At 35.7% G+C, this 19,405-nt stretch overlaps 1 protein-coding gene across 2 annotated transcripts; it reads left to right on the top strand.

The window, feature by feature from the left end:
* Window positions 1–11,601: 11,601 nt before the first annotated feature.
* On the top strand, window positions 11,602–18,192 carry LOC147539199 (putative phospholipid-transporting ATPase 4). 2 transcript variants are annotated; one of them, XM_086643785.1, is made up of 11 exons: window positions 11,602–11,996; window positions 12,463–14,433; window positions 14,516–14,626; window positions 15,086–15,362; window positions 15,447–15,535; window positions 15,638–15,725; window positions 15,872–16,081; window positions 16,200–16,325; window positions 16,603–16,701; window positions 16,820–17,011; window positions 17,286–18,192. In XM_086643785.1, the coding sequence occupies exons 2-11, from the start codon at window positions 12,626–12,628 to the stop codon at window positions 17,928–17,930; spliced, it is 3,645 nt and encodes a 1,214-aa protein (XP_086499911.1). In that variant the 5' UTR covers window positions 11,602–11,996; window positions 12,463–12,625; the 3' UTR covers window positions 17,931–18,192. The 2 variants fall into 2 exon arrangements, with proteins under 2 accessions (XP_086499911.1, XP_086499912.1); XM_086643786.1 differs by having other exon boundaries at window positions 11,645–11,996; window positions 12,570–14,433.
* Window positions 18,193–19,405: the final 1,213 nt, after the last annotated feature.

Here is a 19,405-nt window from a genome sequence, read left to right as displayed (position 1 = left end):
GACCAGTTTATCACATAATTAACCTTATTTATAGCCTAAATTACATGGGATAAATTTTTATGGCAAACTGCTTCTACCGAGACTCGATCTCACGACTTCATGGACTTAAGAGGGGTGTCCAACCATTGCACCAAAGAGTGGTGGACTTTACCGTCAACCTTTTGTCGCCCAAGGTTTAGGTCGAAATCGAAGTGGACAAATCAAAAGAAGAAAACTTTGTTGTAAAATCAATTTAAAGTTAGTGAGAAGAATTTTGCTGCAAAATCAATTTAAAGTGGACAAATCGAAAGAAGAAGAAGGGTCTTCCTCTCATTTGTTGTTGTAGATTTGAAAGGGACCCTAGTGTTTTTGATCGAGGGTTCAGATGGAAACAAAAAGGTGGGTGGCTCGATTGGTTTGATTTTGGTGCTTTTTATGTTTGTTATCTTACCTATCTTCTTGTAACCCTAATGTAAAACCTATAAGTATAACTTGTTTATAATCAAGCAATCATCTTTTTGATCCTATTTATTGGTCCTATTCTTCATCGTTCTTGATTACCACATTTATCATAAACTACAATTTCAATAGCTCCAATCTCAGTTAAAGATTTCAAATAAATATCAGCATTTCAAATTTATCATAAACTAATTGAAATAAATATTTTAATTATTCTTACTTATTAAATTTAAGAGTGACGTGTATACGAAATAAAATTCTTTTAGAGATCTCCATTGAGTATACGAAAACTTTAGAGTATCTCTATTTTATAGAGTTTTTCATGAGTATCCCATTGGAGATGTTCTAAGACTTTCAGAAGCACGTTTCGTGTAGGGTTTTATCATATTAAATGATAAAGAGTCATGTATTTATGTGGGATAGTGAATCTATTGAAATGTCTACTCTAATTAGGGCTGGGAAAACGGTCCGAGACCCCGGGGTCCGGCCCGTTCGGCCCGGACCGTTAGAGTCCGCTGCCCGTAGCCAACCCGAGCCGGGCTAACCCGGCCCGATGAATCGGGCTTATTGGGCCGGGCTCGGACATAACCTCAAATCCGAGTCCCGGCCCATTATACCCGCCCGAGATCCGATGTCCGAAACCCGCCCGATATACCTGCCCGAGTTGTGATGCCCGAAACCCGCCCGATCAAACATATAGAGATTATGTTTTAAATTGATCCAAGGGGTAAAATCGTTCGACCATCAAAGAGCCTTGCTCCCATATCTTTGACCCAATAGTGAGGGACTTAAGTATGGAACTTGCATAAATTTTGGCCTCTTGAAGAGGCTTGTCTTGTAGAGTGTTTAAGAGGTTATATATAACCATTCCCTTTTCTCCTTCATTTTCACCCCCAACAATGTGGGACTATATAGGTTTAACTTGCTTGCAATCCAAGAAGTGTGGTTTGATTCATATAATCACAACCCCATATGAATTCTTCTCTAGATGTTCAATGTGGGACTAAGTCTCCAAAGAGAACAACAAAAATCTCTTAACTTTATTAGTCCCACATCACCTATTTACAGTTAGAACATGTATTTGAGACTTATTAAATAGAATATAAGATTCACTCAAAACATTAAGTCTATTTTATTTATTAGTCTTTTTTTTTTTTTTTTTTGTTGAGAAAATTTATTAGTCTTACATCACCTATTGAGACTTAAGTGGAAGTGAAGTGGATCTCTTATTTTAAACGAAAGAAGAAAATTATTATGAATAAATGCAATGAAGAAGTAATTGGGTCTAATGTCATAAGATAGAATAAAGATAAATTTGTACAACTTTTAAAAAGAAAAAACCCATTGTACATTTTATTATATGATTATTGAAAGTATCTCAAGTTATGAGTTAATGATTTTAGCCTTTAAAAGCCTTTGGAGAAAAGCAAATGAAAGAGTTATTTATAACCTCTATTCTTGCATCTCTATCTATAAGACCATCAATGTGGTACTAAAGATTGAAAGCTTTAGGATTGAAAATCAAAGAGGGAGAACTTGTAACCTCTCCCCTTTGCTTCTTTTATCTCTAACTCAAAGGTGTGGGACTAACATTATGAAGTTTGCTTAAAGTTTGTTGTGTGATGTTGGCCTTCTTGCAGGGCCGACCCTAGCTTCTTGGAGGCCCAAAGCGGCTTAAAAAAATCGGGGCCTCTTTGAAAGCAAAAAAATCTAGTTTTTTTTTTTGTACATTATAAATTATGTTGTAAAGAGCAACAAAAATTTAACTAAGGTATTTCTGCAAAAAATGAACTAGCATTCATTTAAATTTTGGAGGTAAAAAGTTCTCTTTTTCGATTTAGACTTGTTTCTTGATTTCTTGCTCCGAGTTACTTCCCCATTTACGAAAAAGAAACTTAATAGATTATACTACTTTATGATACTTTCTTGACATATATTCACTTTAATGTTTAGATGTCATTACATTTAACATAATCGAAAAAATCGAAGTAAAAAGAATAAAAATTTCAAAGGTGCGCTAGTTTAATCCATGTCAAGCAGGCGAGCAAATTGTATAATATTACAAAACAAAATAGAAAACAACGAAACTCAAAAATGATTGGAACCCATCATTGTAATAATATAATGTATTCTTATAATGTAACATAGTTATATATGATGTGATGAATCTTACTAGACATTTTTTTTCAACAGAAAAAAACACAAGTAGCCTGATCCTTCAATATGACAAATGTGAGCTTTATTAGAAGTGTTGTTGGAAAAATTGAAAACAGAGAAATGTGGGGGGAATTGAACACGGGGCCAGGTGGACGTCCAACTAGCACCAAACCATTGTGCCACAATTTCTTTAACCATCACTAGCAAACCTGTTCTTATATGTATGCATTTGGTGCTAGCATATGGGGCCTTCGAAGCTTGGGGCCCAAAGCGACCGCTTTGGTCGCTTTGGCCCAAGGCCGCCCCTGCCTTCTTGTGACCTTCACTAACTATGGGGCATGGTCAATAGTAGTTGACTGTATCAAATGGTCTCTATGACCATGTTTTTTTTCTCATAACTTTGATGTGTTTTATTTTTCAACACAAAAATATTTGGATAGACATTTCGAATGGTTTTGACACTTCTTATGATATATAGTCTTCCTCTATGTTCCCCAAGAACTCCCCCAACCTCTCTTGGAACAATGAAATAGAGAGGTGTGGGAATAAATAGATGAAAAGATGAGAGAATATGAGAGGTGTGGGACTAAATAGATGAATAGAGGCAAAAAAAGTGATTTTCAATTCTTGTTTTGTGATGGATTATGGTTTAGTCCCACACCTTTGGGACAAGAGAAAAACTACTCGGAGAAGAGTTATTTATATCCATCTTCCCAAATATCTCAAGTATCTCTTTCACTTTCCTCACACAAAGGGGTTGGGTATTGAGTAACTATTTTTTTTATATAAAATTATATAAAATTTTATTTTATATAAAATAAATATATATAAGATAATTTTTTTTAATATAATAAAATAACTCGAGCCCGTTGGAACCCGCTCGGGTGGCCGGGCTCGGACGGGCTACGGACACTTCAATTCCATTATTCGACCGGCCCGATCCGCCCGACTCCCTACCTCGGGCTTGGCTTATCCAAGCCCGATCCGCCCGAACCCGACACTTTGTAGCCCGAGCCCGCCCGCGCCTGCCCGATTCCCACCCCTAACTCTAATCATGTACTAGTAGGCTTGATAGGAGTCACGTTTTAAAGGTGGATGATGGACATGTAACATCCATCATCCACCTTTGTTTTACTCTTATAAGACTAGCTAGTAATTTGGATCAATTTTTGTTCATATAACTTCACAGAATTCTTTGAGATATTTGAGAAGATTTGAACCAGTGATATGTAGGAAATAACTTGCACTAGACCAATTGACTCAATAGCTAAGGACCCCAATATTGATCAACTCCCGATTCAAACACTGGCCTGCCAAAATAAGGTGGGTTTAGAGACACGAACAGTGTAAGAACTCTTTTCCAAACAAGATTTCAAACGTGGTTGCGATGTGTTTGTAGAAGTCGTTCTACTATGTTTTGATGACTAATACTAGTTTTATGGTGCGTTTGGATGGCGGAATCATGAATTTGCGGATTCATGAGTCCTTGGGATTCATGATTCCACGGATTCATGAATCCAAGTAATATTTTTTGGCTTGTTTGGCAACTAAGAATCCTATGATTTATTATTATTTGATTATTTTTAAACGTCTTTAGAAAAAATATGATTTTTGAAAAAAATAATGATTTTGAAAAAAAATAATGATTTTGTAGAAGGAAATATTTTTTTGTTGATTTTAAGTTTGAAATTTAGGTTCATTAATCCAAAATCCTAACAAATCCTAAGGGGTAGGGTGGGATTTTGGTCCAATACAAATTTTGGAATTAAGAATCCTTAGGATTCAAGAGTCTTAGGATTCTTGGTAGCCAAACAGACCAAGGATTCATGATTCCTACCAAATTACACTTTTGATAGGAATCCTAATTAGGAATCCTGCAACCAAACACACCCGTGTAAAATAAGTTCTAAAAGTATTTTCCATATTGTTTAATACCTCCATATCCTTTTTGATTGACAATGATACCCTTATATATATACATATAATTTATTGCAAGGTTACCCTCTTATATATAAAGGGGAAATAAATCATTATGATGTTATGTCGATATTTTTTGCCTCTCTGTCTCTCGATCTCTCGTCCATCATCGTCCATTTCTCATAAGAATCTCTAATCCGTCCATTATTACTGTTATTTTCGGCAAGAGAGATGCTACTGAGAGGGTAAATGAGGCATTCATTAATCATAAATCTTTCATTCGTATTTTCTTTCTTTAACTTGCAGGTCTTTCAGAGTGGATGCACTACTGCTATATCAAGACCCTGACTTTCAATTCACTGATAGTTATGAGCATATTTCATCTATATGATGTGTTTGAGCTGGTTGATGTAATGTATGACACAGTTAATGTAATGTCAAAATAAAATTGAATACTTTATCATTATTAGCTATAATACTATATGCCTAGACTTCTTTATTACTTCTCTTGGATGACTCCTGAGTACTGACTATATACAGAAGCTTGCAATGGCTTGTCGATCAAATCGTAAGATATTAAATTTGTCATTTAATTGTCTCCATACCTTCACTGGGATGAAGATTCTTTCTTGCTTATAGTTTTATGTGATCAATTTTTATATTAATCAAAAAGTAATAAAATAAGAAGAGAGATAAGCAAATTTCAATATTATATAAAGTGGAAAATCAATGCAAGATGAAACCTAACCATATTTTATGATTAGGGACAGTATGGGTGATATACCAATGTTGTCGTTAAAATACTCTTTTTTAGTGAAAGAATATTACCTTCTGCATCAATTGAGCTCCTTATCTGTATAGGAATTGGTCCCTGTGGTCGCAAAAATATTCTTGTGTTGCTAACTCTACTATGGATACATTGGGCGATCGAAATACCAAATATTTCCACTCCCTCGCCATCAATAGAAATCAAATTTCCTCGGTCAAGAACTCAGATGGTAATTGGACTACTGAGGTGAACGTCAAGGCCAACATCTTTTCATCCCACCTCAATAACCTCATGGGTATCTCCTCTTCTAGGGGCACCCAGATCTCAAAGGAGTTTCTAAACTTTTTTTAGCCTCAAATTTCTGAAGATCATCAAAACCACTCTCTCACGCCACCCCTTTGGCCGAGGAAATTAGGTCGCTAGTTTTTGGCCTCAAGGCAGATGCGGCCCCTGACTCTGATGGCTACTCCCTTTCTTTTACCAGGCCAACTGGGACACGGTCCACAATGACGTCACCGACATGGTTCAATCCTTCTTTCATACAGCGCAACTTCCGACCATTTCAAATCATACTCACATATGTCTCATCCCTAAGACCAAAACTCTGCAAACCCAAACAGACTTTCGACCTATCAACTTGCTCGACACTACCTATAAAATCATCACCAAAGTCCTGGCTAATAGGCTCAAATTACAGCTACCCTCACCCATCTCCCCCTTTCAAGCAGCTTATGTTCCGGGTCGCCAGATCACGGATAACATAATTATTAGTCAGGAACTTATTCACTCCTTCAAAAAACAACGGGGCGCCAAAAACTATTTTGGGCTCAAGCTTGACATGTCAAAAGCATTCGATCGTATCGTATGTGATTTCTTAACTAAAGTTATGGACATGATTGGCTTCTCGAGCCACTAGATCCTGATTGGATCCTGCCTATCCACTTCTTTAATGGCGGTGCTCATCAATGGTCGCCCGAGTCCTACCTTCGAAATTAGCAGAGACATAAGACAAGGAGACCCCCTCACCCCTTTCCTCTTCACTCTGGCAATGGAAGGACTTTGTCGCCTTCTTGAGAGCACTACGGGGTACCACCCATTTATTGGCTTCCCGGTGCCCAACTCAGATATGGCCATCAAACACTTATTATTTGCCGATGATTGCATCATTTTTTGTCTTAACTCTCTTGATAATATTTACAACCTTAAACAAATCCTCAGTACTTTCTGTTCCACTTTAGGACAAATGATAAATTATGCAAAATCCACCATAAATTCAAAATGATGCTCATTCGATATCTAAAAGTTCGTCAATCGTCTCTCACGGACAAATATCATGGCACTGATCTCTTTTTTGGTACGACTAAAATCCAGACCTTATCTTCCATCTTAAGCCAAATTTAGCTCAGTTGTCTAAGTGGCAAACCAACCTCCACTCTCAAGCGGGTCGCATTATTTTTGTCTCCACAATAGTTGTGGTCGTTCTCCAACACCAAATGCAATGTTTTGTCCTGCTCAAGGGCACCAGTAAGCGCATTGAAATCGTGCAACAGTGTTTTTGGTGAGGAAAAATCAAAACCATCCATGCCTTGAAATGGTCTTCTATTTGTCTGCCCAGGAAGCTAGGCGGGCTTGGTCTTCGTCTCCCCAATCTCGACAACCTGGACTTCCTAGGCAAATTAACTTGGCGCTTACATAAAGAATCCAATGTGTTATGGGTCAAATTCCTGAAAGTTAAATATTTCCCTAATACCCCCACTTCTGGCCCTACGAAACCGGCTCACTTTTGGGTCTAAAAGACCATCAACAAACACATCAACTCCATCAAAAGCCTCATTTTCTGGGAAATACACAAAGGTACTAAAATTAAATTTCGAATGAATACTGGATTCCAGACCCCCCCCCTTCTTCCCAACCACACTAACTCTGATCTCATATGGGTCGCTCAGTTGATACATAATAACCAATGGAGAGAAACCACAATTAATGCAATTTTTGACACTAACATTTGCAACACTATTTGCACCCTGGGTTTACAAGAAACACAATGAGATGGCCCCTCACGAAATCAGGCGACTACACCATTAGCTCCAGGGGCGAGCCCACATAAGGGCCCGTGGGGCACGTGCCCCCACAACCTTAATGTGACTCGTACATGTTAAGTTGCACTTGCCACTATATTACGTATCTATATTTTCACTTTATAAAAAAGATCCTCTCTAGCTCAACTGGTGAAACGCTTGGATTACATTGTGGAGGTCTTGGGATCGACCCTCACACACAACACCTTTTTTTCTAGAATTTCCACTACTTACATTTTTTTTCCTAGAATGTCTACTATATACGTTAGTTGAAAGTATTGTTTGGTTTAGGATGAATGTTTATTGGAAATTCTTTATAAATTGCATGTTTGGTCTAAAATTGGTTTTTATTAAATGAACTAATTCAATTTTGACCTCCTCAAAGTGACCAACTTAATAAAAACGATTTCGTAGAGATGATGAATTTTCTATATAACTCTCTTAATTTTGATTTTGTCTGATTTTTTAGTGACTTGTATTTTGGACTTCAAGGTTTTTTTACACATTTGTTATAGTAAACATGTTGTTAGAAAGAAAAGTTTATCTTAATTTTTTCTTCCACTACGATCACTTCCTCTTCATCGTCGTTTTCTTAATCTTCACCACTATCTCTTCATCCCTTCCTTTGTTTTTTATTTAATATTTTTTGGAATCCAGTTGGGTGAAAGATCCCCAAATCATATTGATGAGAAAATTAGAGATTACTTGTTGTACATCAAAATTACCATGACATATCTAAACTATAAATAAAATTTTGTTGAAATTTTGTTTTTTGATTATAGCTTGATCGTATACTATGGAATTCTTTCACTAACTATAAGAAAAAAAGTGCCACCACTCATAAATTTTCTGGCCTCGCCACTGATTAGCTCCATTGTCTACACAGTGAACTGCAAGCCGTTGTGCTAGGGTTGAAGATGATGAATGAGTTGGGGATGAGAGATTATATATTGGAAACTGATTCAAATTATCACTCGTTGGATTATTATCTGACGACCAGCATAACCCTCCTTGGAGATCGTTCGATTAAATCACAGAGACGCGTGGGATCATCGTGCGAGATCAGGTTACACTTGTACACTGCAGACGCGGATGTAATAGTACTCCTCACGAGATGGCCTCTTCAGCTTAAGTCCTCATCTTTTGATGATCACTTCACGCTTTTATCCTTTGAAGTTAATATTTACTTTGTAGTCCTTTCCTTTGTTCTTTGACTTTCTATGTGGACTATCTAGTTTATTTATATAATTGGACCTAAAAAAACAAAAAAAATAAATCACTAAAATTTGTAAAAATATGACTAATGACCCTCAAATATGTATAGGATTTTCTAATTTTATACTTGTTAATCAGTGATATCCTAGCTAACACATGGATTATGGTACCACTCCCATTATTGAGGAGGGAAGTGAGTGGATATCCTGGCTTTACACTCCCATTAGAGTACAGGTTTAATTAGTTTAATTTCATGAATAATGATTTTTATAGACACGGAATTAATGATTAGGTCTAATTAGTTTAATTCCATGTATAATGATTTTTATAGACACAGAATTAATGATTATTATTGTTACTTTCTTATTTAAATATGTTTAAGTTAGGAGGTTAAAAATGCTCTTGGTGATATAATATGTTTTATGAAATATAATTGTATCTAGCGGCATAATCGAAAAATAAAGTTGTATTTATAAGACTAAGTTAGAGTTTATCATTAATATCGTTAATTGAATAATGTCAATTTTTGAATATAAGCTATTATAATTTATAGAGTTAATTCCTATATGGCCCTACTTTGTGACCAGCTTCCTTTATAACCCCCTTTTTTTCGTAAATTCAAATATGGCCCCCTATTTTCAAGTAAATATCATTACTACCCTTCTAAATTCTAAATTTAAAACATTAAAAAAAGTTATTTCCACCTCACCCCTCTCTCTCTCCACCTCATCTCTCTCTACAACTCACCCCTCTCTCTCTCTAACTCACCTCTCTCTCTTCTCCGGCAAGGTTGCCGGCCGGAAAAAATTTCAGCCGGCGACCTTGCCAGAGAAGAGAGAGGTGAGTTGGAGAGAGAGAGAGAGAGGTGAGTTGGAGAGAGAGAGAGAGAGAGGTGAGTTGGAGAGAGAGAGAGAGGTGAGTTGGAGAGAGAGAGAGAGACGGGTGAGTTGTAGAGAGAGATGAGGTGGAGAGAGAGAGAGGGGTGAGGTGGGAATAACTTTTTTTAAATGTTTTAAATTTAGAATTAAGAAGGGTAGTAATGACATTTACTTGAAAATAGAGGGTCATATTTGAATTTACGAAAAAAAAAAGGGGTCATAAAGAAAGCTGGTCACAAAGTAGGAGGCCATATAGGAATTAACTCTAATTTATATGTCTATAACTATTTATTTTATTTCTTCTGTTGTAGTATTGTTGGGTCTTTTTTTTGCTGAAACGTATTGTTCGGTCTTAATTTCATATACTTTGGTGATATTTATCTACCTATAACAAATAAATAAAATTTTAACAAGTTGGTACTGTATAGTCGTCCACCATTGATATAGATAACTTAATGTTAATATCAGTAGTAGAGTTAAAGTACCTTGATTTTTACGTCTCCTTTTTAAACTATCTAAAAGAATGTAAAAACTCATAAAGATCTAAAAAATCTGAAAGTTGACCTAAAAAATCTCAAAAGTTGGATTTGGGTAAGTGTGTTTAATTTGATTAATCAGAAAATCCTAATTATAAACATTGATTGCACAAAAGTCTATGATGATTAGGTGCCTAGATATTACTGGATGGTCTTGCAAGACGTGGGCTGCACTTTGTTTGCCCTACCTCTAGAAATGACAATTGGCAAGGTTTTACGTAACTAGGGAAAATCATTTATATATCTAAATAATGAAAATAATACTTTTATAAAAAATAATAATGAAAATAATAGCACATTGTTTTAGTAATAAATGAAATATAAGAAAATATAAAGATGAACAAAACCAATGGCGGCCGCTAATTTTGTGGTTAGTTGGTTGTAGATCAACTCTGAAAATTCGACTGTTATAAATCTGATTTTTAGTTGAAGTAGAATCTATCAATATTGATATGAAAGTTTGAAATTTAGAGAGTAAGGCAAAGAGGCAAATTTTGTAGAACCTAATTGAATCCAAATAAACCAATGGCTTAGAGTATTTGTTATTACTATAGATGGATATAATTATTTGTTTATAGAAATTATGGTTTAGTAAGTTAAATCTAAATTATCTAGTTTGATTTCTCGTAATCTTTATTGTCTATAGATCTTTTTAAGAAATGTAAAATGTCTGTACGTTCAATCAATCAATTATATTACATGAAGATCCATGGACATGAATTCTACCTTAGATGTCACAACTTGGTTCCAGTTCATTGCACCATTTTGCAAGATATTGACTTTTAAAAGTACAGCATATTGTACATCCTCTTAAGGGTGATTTAGCGACTTAAGAATTTCTGAGACACATATCATACTCAAATACCATAACTTTTTATTTTATTTTAAAGTTTCTAAACTGTTGAATCGTTACAGATACAACTAGTGTGCCTAATGGCATTTTAAACACACAAATGATATTCACTGGCGTGTTTTTACGAGAAGATAATATCTAAAAATATTATGTATGTACAGATACGACGTGAAACTTTGCAAGCTGTATAAATAAGATTTATTTTAATCTTAACTCAGACACAAAAAGCTAAAACCCAAGACGCTTATGGTGAGCAAAAAACATAAATAAGTTAGAATTACTTGTACAACAATTCTATTATCTATATATCTCTATAATAAGATATGAGGATATCACTTTTAGAATATATTCTTTTAATGAATAAGATTACATATCTTAAACTTATCTTTAAAGGTTGAGATTACACCTTCCAAATTTATCTTTAAAGTTTGAGATTACATCTTAACTCAAAGAATTGAAATTATATTTCCAAAATTTATCTTCAATGACTTAAATTGAATCTATCGAATTTATCTCCAACAATCGATATCATAGAATTGTCTGTGCCCGCTGAACACGTTTTATACCTCCATACCTAAAAACACGCAAACTAGTTAGACTATTCAACCCTTGAATCTAAACTAGGGTAGAGAATCTATCATAAGGTTAACCTTAGACACTTACAAGTCAATCAAGGCCAAGAGATATATTCATTCATATTCATGTTTGAAAAAGAAAGACTTGCCATGTAAGACTAATGTGGTGCCAATCTAGCCAGCTCATCTAAAGAATGTTATGACTTAGCAAACATCATAAAACAAAATAATTTCAAGTTTTTTCAAAACTACTAGTAAGTTATTAAATAAATATTAATTAAAATTAAGACGATAAACAAAGAAAAGTTTTATTAAGTATATAATAAAACTTAAAAAAATTTGTAAAAAAATATTACTTGCAACCGACGACGGACCGGGGAATGCTGTTCAGACAGAGAAAGAATTTAGAGAGAGAAAGAGTTTAGAGAGAGAGAGAAACAACAAGAAACCGCTGAAAAACCCTATTTCTCTCACTTGATCTTTGAAGATAATTTGATCTGATAATAAGAAGCTTCTGTATTGGTGATTTGATTCTTGAAATAGTTCAAAAATTGACTTTGAACTTTTTTCTGATTTCAAGGTACACTTTACAGCTCCCTCATTTTCTTATAAAGTAATTTGGATGTTCATAGCTGTTACTGAGCTGATCTTTTGCTATATTTAGATTTTGTTTGGTTACTTAAGTATGAAGAATCAAAAATTTGTTTTGGGTATGTTTAAGTTTGAAATTTGGGAATCATTTTAGTTTGATTCTTTGTTTAGTTTAGGCAATTTCTTTTGCTTTTAAAGGTTTTGATTCTTGATAGTGAATGGTTGAAGTGATGATCTGAAATATGGGTTTGTTTTCTCTAGGAAAATTTTGAATACCCTTTTCATTTTCTTTGACTATTTTTTGTAGTTTTTTTCAGATCTGGGTAGGAAGTGGAAAATGTTACAAAATTAAGGAACTTGTTTAATAACATTCAATTTCTTGATAATAAGCAACTTGTTCATAATAAGTTTGATTGATCAAATTTGATAAAGTTTAGGGTTGGGTGATTTTTCAGATTGTATTTTGTAAGAAGTACTACTTGGAATTCATAGTGTATGAGGGAGATCATATAGCAAGAACTCTGTTTCTGTATGGTGTTTAATATAGGAGTTGGACTTTCAGATTGATGCTTGTGATGACATGATGAGATGGTCAACCTGAATTGAAAACCCTAAAAGATGGCGCGTGCAGGCAGGAAGAGGGGGAAACTTCGTTTTAGCAACCTCTACAGTTTCTCTTGCTTCAGGCCTGACGTTTTACAACCCGATGGACCGAATTCGCTTCAGGGTCCAGGTTTCTCGCGGGTTGTCTATTGTAACCAACCTCGCCTTCATCGGAAAAAGCCTCTCAAATACCCCACAAATGGGATATCAACAACGAAATACAACATTATCACATTCCTTCCCAAGGCAATTTTTGAGCAGTTTAGGCGTGTTGCTAATATATACTTCCTCATGGCTGCAAGTTTATCAGTAACGGCCGTTTCACCGTTTTCTCCTGTGAGTATGATTGCACCTTTGGCATTTGTTGTGGGACTAAGTATGGCTAAGGAAGCTTTGGAGGATTGGCGTAGATTTATGCAAGATGTGAAGGTTAATAGCCGAAAAGTAAGTACCCATAAAGGAGGTGGTGAGTTTGGTTATAAGCCATGGCAGAGAATTCGGGTGGGAGATGTGGTGAAGGTGGAGAAAGATCAATTTTTTCCAGCAGATTTGCTTTTATTGTCTTCAAGCTATGATGATGGGATTTGCTATGTTGAGACTATGAATTTAGATGGTGAGACAAATCTAAAGGTTAAGAGGTCCTTGGAGGTAACCTTGCCATTAGATGATGATGTAGCTTTCAAGGATTATACGGGGACCATCCGATGTGAAGATCCAAATCCTAACCTATACACTTTTGTTGGTAATCTCGAATATGAACGTCAAGTCTATGCTCTTGACCCAACTCAAATTCTTCTCAGAGACTCGAAGCTAAGAAACACTGGTTATGTATATGGAGTAGTGATTTTCACGGGCCATGATAGCAAAGTCATGCAGAATTCAACAAAATCCCCTTCAAAAAGGAGTACAATTGAAAAGAAAATGGATCATGTTATCTATTTCCTTTTTGCAGTTCTTGTTTTGATATCAGTGATAAGTTCGATAGGTTTTGCAGCGAAAATAAAGTGGGGGTACCGAGACTCGTGGTATTTGCAACCTCAGAGTACCTCAAGTTCTTATAATCCATCAAAACCTGTCACATCCGGAATTTTGCATCTGATCACGGCTCTGATTCTGTATGGATATTTGATTCCCATCTCTCTCTATGTCTCGATTGAGGTCGTGAAAGTCTTGCAAGCTTCATTCATTAATAAAGACCTTCACATGTATGATGAAGAGTCTGGGCATACAGCACAAGCAAGAACATCGAACTTGAATGAGGAGCTAGGCCAGGTTGATACAATTCTATCAGATAAAACGGGTACTTTAACATGTAATCAGATGGATTTTCTCAAATGTTCTATTGCCGGAGTTTCCTATGGTGTTCGTGCCAGTGAAGTCGAAATTGCTGCAGCAAAACACATGGCTAATGATCAGAATTCAGAAACTGCAACACCTACTTATAGGGCACGAGATTCATGGGAGATCAGAGGAAGTGATTTTCAAGCTTCAGAAATTGAACTACATAGGATAATTACCTCTAGAGATCAACATAAACCTAATATAAAAGGATTCAGTTTTGAGGACAGCCGCCTCATGGATGGGAATTGGTTAAAAGAGCCAAATGCAAAAATCATTATGTTATTTTTCAGAATACTAGCACTTTGTCAAACGGCAATACCGGAACTAAATGAGATAACTGGAAGTTTTAACTATGAAGCAGAATCACCAGATGAAGGAGCTTTTCTGGTTGCTGCTAGAGAATTTGGATTTGAATTCTGTAAAAGAACCCAAAGTACCGTTGTTATCAGAGAAAGATATTCTTCTTCACATCCACTAGAAAGGTTAGGATTCAATCACTTTTTGTTTTCTGAAGTTTGCCTATAGTATTGAGTTTTGACTTCACTTCTGCTTAAACATGTTCAGGGAATACAAAATTCTCAATTTATTGGAGTTCAGTAGCAAACGGAAGCGAATGTCTGTGATTGTACAAGATGAAGATGGTCAGATTCTTCTTCTCTGCAAAGGTGCTGACAGGTCTGAGATATATTCATATTTCTATTTATCTATGCATATAAAAGAATTGATTATTCACGAGGAATGTCTCTTTTCTGTTTTTCTCAAAGAAACTCCCTTGTAGTTCCATATAAAAGAAATCTAAATCACTGGCAGAGAAGAGAACTTCTAAGGCTTTAAAAACTTGGCTGGAGATTCGCACTTACCCAATCCTGGAGGAGGCACATCCACCTACTTACCAAAAAAAAAAAGAATCTCCGTAGGTCGAGATGTTAACCAAAAGCTTTTATGTGATGAAGTCCTCTATGGATATCATCCTCGCAGACAAATTCTGAGTTTTCTCACCGATCACCATTCACGAGTCATAGTCTTAAGCATTCTCCTTAATCCCTTTTGACAAACCATTTTGTTTCAACTAGCTTAAATAAACACGGATGTTTTTTCCAGTCAAGAACTGACAAAACTTAATCAACATTTCAGCATCATATTTGAACGATTAGCCAAAAATGGGAAAGTATACGAGGAAGATACAAATAGACATCTGAATGAATACGGAGAAGCAGGGTTGCGAACCTTGGCAGTTGCATATAAGAAACTTGAAGAGTCGGAATATGTTGCTTGGAATACTGAATTTCAGAAAGCAAAGACTACTATTGGTGCCGAAAGAGAGACCATGCTTGAGCGAACAGCGGATTTAATGGAAAAGGATTTGATCCTTGTAGGTGCAACTGCAGTAGAGGACAAATTACAAACAGGAGTAAGTGTTTGTTGCTGCTTAGCACCAGTTTTCGATAATGAAATCTTACGTTTTTTGACATCCCGATTTTGTTTTTTATTTTAGGTGCCTCGATGCATAGATAAGTTGGCACAAGCTGGTCTTAAGATTTGGGTTCTGACAGGAGATAAGATGGAAACCGCAATCAACATAGGGTCAGTCTTTTTCAAATTTCAAAAGCATTTAAACTATCAACACTTAATGGCTGTGCAATATTTGTTGTATCACAAATATGAAGTGCCTGTTTATGTATACAGATTTGCGTGCAGTCTACTTCGGCAAGGAATGAGACAGATATGCATAACAACAATGAATTCAGACTTGTTAGCCCAAGATGCCAAGAAGGTAATTATTGGGATGTTGGACCACCCTCCATATCTACAAGTTTGAGCTGTTAACAAAAGTGACTGTTTACAAGTATTAATTGTGTGATTGTTGTATAATTTTCAATTCCACATGTAACTCTGTGTCTGACTTTGGTTTCTGAGCAGGCTGTGAGAGAAAACGTTCTGATGCAAATTACCAATGGGTCACAAATGATCAAACTAGAAAAGGACCCTCATGCTGCTTTTGCCTTAATTATCGATGGGAAGACTCTAGCTTATGCATTAGAGGATGAAATGAAATATCAGTTCTTGAGTTTAGCAGTCGATTGTGCATCTGTCATTTGCTGCAGGGTGTCCCCTAAACAGAAAGCACTGGTAGGATTAGCTTAACCTCTTTCAGATGGCAATCATCATTCGCTCGATAACTGTTAGATAAATGATATTATTAAAATCAATAGCTTAATATGCATTCTTCACTTGGTACGTTAATTAGGTAACGAGATTGGTAAAAGAAGGAACCGGAAAAACTACCCTAGCAATTGGTGATGGAGCAAATGATGTTGGCATGATTCAGGAGGCAGACATTGGTGTTGGCATCAGTGGGGTAGAAGGAATGCAGGTAAAAATACCTTTCCAAATCGCATCTATCTCTTGAAAATGGGGACAAACCGACTACTTCTTTTTGGGGGGACAACGTGACTCTTAGATGATCTTTTACGGTCTACGGACGACATTTATTTCGTGTATTTACTTTTGCTAAAGTTTTTTTCGAGTATCTTAAGTTATTTGCTCAACCAGAGGAGAGGTTCTCTATCCTGATGAAGCCTGAATTCCATATATATCTGCGTCTTGAAAACATACTGTTGCTTTGGAACTCACTATTTTTTCCCTTGCAGGCTGTGATGGCTAGTGATTTTTCCATATCTCAGTTTCGATATTTGGAGAGGCTTCTAGTTGTTCATGGGCACTGGTGTTATAAAAGGATTGCCCAGATGGTAAGAATTTAAAATTCCCATCTTTCCTAACATATTCGTTTGTTGTCAGCTATGAACTTATATGCTTTGCCTTGAACCAATATATACTTACTCTTTAAATCTCATCAAATTCAATCAGGTTTGTTATTTCTTCTACAAGAACATAGCTTTTGGGCTCACCCTCCTCTACTTCGAAGCTTACACTGGTTTTTCGGGGCAATCAGTATATGATGATTGGTACATGCTACTGTTCAATGTCATTCTCACCTCATTACCTGTCATCTCACTCGGGGTTTTCGAGCAAGATGTCTCTTCTGAAGTCTGCTTACAGGTTTGTCAAAGCATTAGTACTCTGAATCAACATCCACCCATTTTTAGAGCTCGAATTTGGTGACCCGCATTAACTTAGGTCAAGAAGATCCAACCATGTAATTTCTTAGAGTTCAATCGTTCTTAAATGACAAACAACGATGACAAAGTTGGCCCACTTATCACATGGTGGAATCTTCTTGACCCACGTTGCAGATAACCGAAATTCCCTTCTTTCTTTCAAGCTAAATCTGTAATATTTTTCTTCATTGTCTTTTTTCTCGACTTTGTTGCAGTTCCCAGCACTTTATCAGCAAGGCCCGAAAAACTTGTTCTTCGACTGGTATAGAATACTTGGATGGATTGGCAATGGTCTATATTCTTCTCTCATCATCTTCTTCCTCAACATACACATCTTCTATGATCAAGCTTTCCGGAGTGGAGGTCAAACCGCTGACATGGCAGCTGTAGGAACAACAATGTTTACGTGCATAATTTGGACAGTCAACTGCCAAATCGCTCTCACTATGAGCCATTTTACGTGGATTCAACACGTCTTCGTCTGGGGTAGTATCTGCACTTGGTATGTATTCCTCCTACTTTATGGTCTATCAACAATCTCTGGTAATGGTTACAAAATCCTCGTCGAAGCTTTAGCTCCGGCACCCATTTACTGGGCTTCGACACTTCTGGTGATTGTTGCTTGTACTTTCCCTTACCTAGCTTACATTTCTTTCCAAAGATCATTTAATCCCATGGATCACCATATTATTCAAGAAATCAAATATTATAAGAAAGATGTCGAAGATCAACATATGTGGAGAAGGGAAAGATCGAAAGCAAGACAAAAAACAAATATAGGGTTTACTGCCAGAGTAGATGCTAAGATCAGACAATTGAGAGGAAGATTACATAAGAAAAATTCAGCCTTAGTTGTGTAAAATATAATACCGATTTCCTAATAGGGCGAGTTAGTTTGCTTAAAACACTTACTCTCTAGTTAGCATTGATTTTGTTTGCCTTTTAGTTTTCATAATTTTATTTCTTTTTTCTTCTTTTACTTCAATTGATATATACCAGTGTGTTTGTATTTACTTGGGGTGGGGTGAGTGTTGTTTGAATCCCATTTTTACAGAAGTGTCTAAAGTTGTTCTGTAGTACAATATTTATATAAATCTTGATGAGTTGCAGATTGTGTAAAAATGGTAGTTGATTTCTCTCTCTTTTTTTTATGGCCTCTCTTGCAAGGGGAATTATGTTCTTTTCATGGGGAGTCATAGTACAAAATTACAATGTTTTCTTGTACCAAATTGTTGTTGGGAGCTATTTTTAGAAATTCAAAATTAAATAACATTTAGAGAGATTAAAAACATAATAAACTCGACAAAATTTTGAAAAATTAAGTTTTGTCTCTTGCTAATTTTTCTTCTTTATACCTAATACTCCATGGCCAATATTTTCTTGGTTCTCCGTTGTCTTAACTTCAACTACTACCATTTTCAACTATCATCAAAATAGATCATTTATTCTCTTATTTTTTCTTCGTATTGGGTTCTTATTGAGTATATTGATTGTGTCTCTAGATATTTATGTTGTTTCAATGGAGGAAGATGTTATCTTCCAATCTAATTAACAACTACTATTTTTATTCAATTAGTGATACTTTTGGTTTCTCTTTTATTCCTCCAGTTTTTGCCCAAACAAAGACAACAAATTTCTCCTTACATGACACAAATAGGTGAAAAAACTTGTAACCAGAGAGATCTTCTCAAAAATATTGAATTATGTTGTTATATTATGTTAAAGAATTTTTCTTGTTATCTACATAAATTTTGTAAATGTTTCACCCAAAAACTTAGTGCAACATACTACCGGCGACAGATTCTTAGTGTGTTGATGACAACGGCCACGGTCAAAGGAATTAGGAAGAAACTAAAAGAGAATTTAAAGGAAAGTTTGAGACTATTTCTATTGATCAAAATAAGTCTCAACCAAAACTCAAAGCATCGCATGCCGGTGACCCTTTTGTTCGTAATTCATTGTGCTTATTGAGCAGCTAAATGAACATAAATTGCATCTTCAGCTATCCAGAAAACAAAATAGCTTGAACGACGATATCATTATTGTCACAGTAAAGGACCACTTTTCTCTCTCTCTCTCTCTCGATGTTAGGAATTACATCAAGTTCAACGATTAACTTTTTTATCCAAATTCTCTCGTGGTTTGCTTCCAAAGCTATAAGGTACTCTACTTCAATTGTAGAATCTAGATAGTGTTTTGCTTCAAACTCTTTCAACTCATTGCTCCCCCATCCAATGGAAGAAGAAACAAGATTAAAATCTGAAATCATCCTTATCCGTCTGGAAGCTCGCATCAACAAGACCATCAACAATAAGACCACTTTCCCCTCCTCCAC

The sequence above is a fragment of the Eschscholzia californica genome, unplaced genomic scaffold (assembly GCF_041429995.1).
Source record: "Eschscholzia californica isolate CP2 unplaced genomic scaffold, dmEscCali1.0.p SCAF_5, whole genome shotgun sequence".
Lineage (NCBI taxonomy): Eukaryota > Viridiplantae > Streptophyta > Magnoliopsida > Ranunculales > Papaveraceae > Eschscholzia > Eschscholzia californica.
Note: the sequence above shows the minus strand (reverse complement) of the source record. Positions and strands in the feature narration are given on the sequence as shown.

What these genes read in the sequence shown, in the direction of transcription:
- LOC147539199 (XM_086643785.1), top strand. Translation starts at nt 12,626, where the DNA reads ATGGCGCGTGCAGGCAGGAAGAGGGGGAAACTTCGTTTTAGCAACCTC. An exon ending in GAAACCGCAATCAACATAGG is followed by an intron (nt 15,536 to 15,637) that starts GTCAGTCTTTTT and finishes TTATGTATACAG; the next exon opens with ATTTGCGTGCAGTCTACTTC. An exon ending in GTGGGGTAGAAGGAATGCAG is followed by an intron (nt 16,326 to 16,602) that starts GTAAAAATACCT and finishes TTTCCCTTGCAG; the next exon opens with GCTGTGATGGCTAGTGATTT.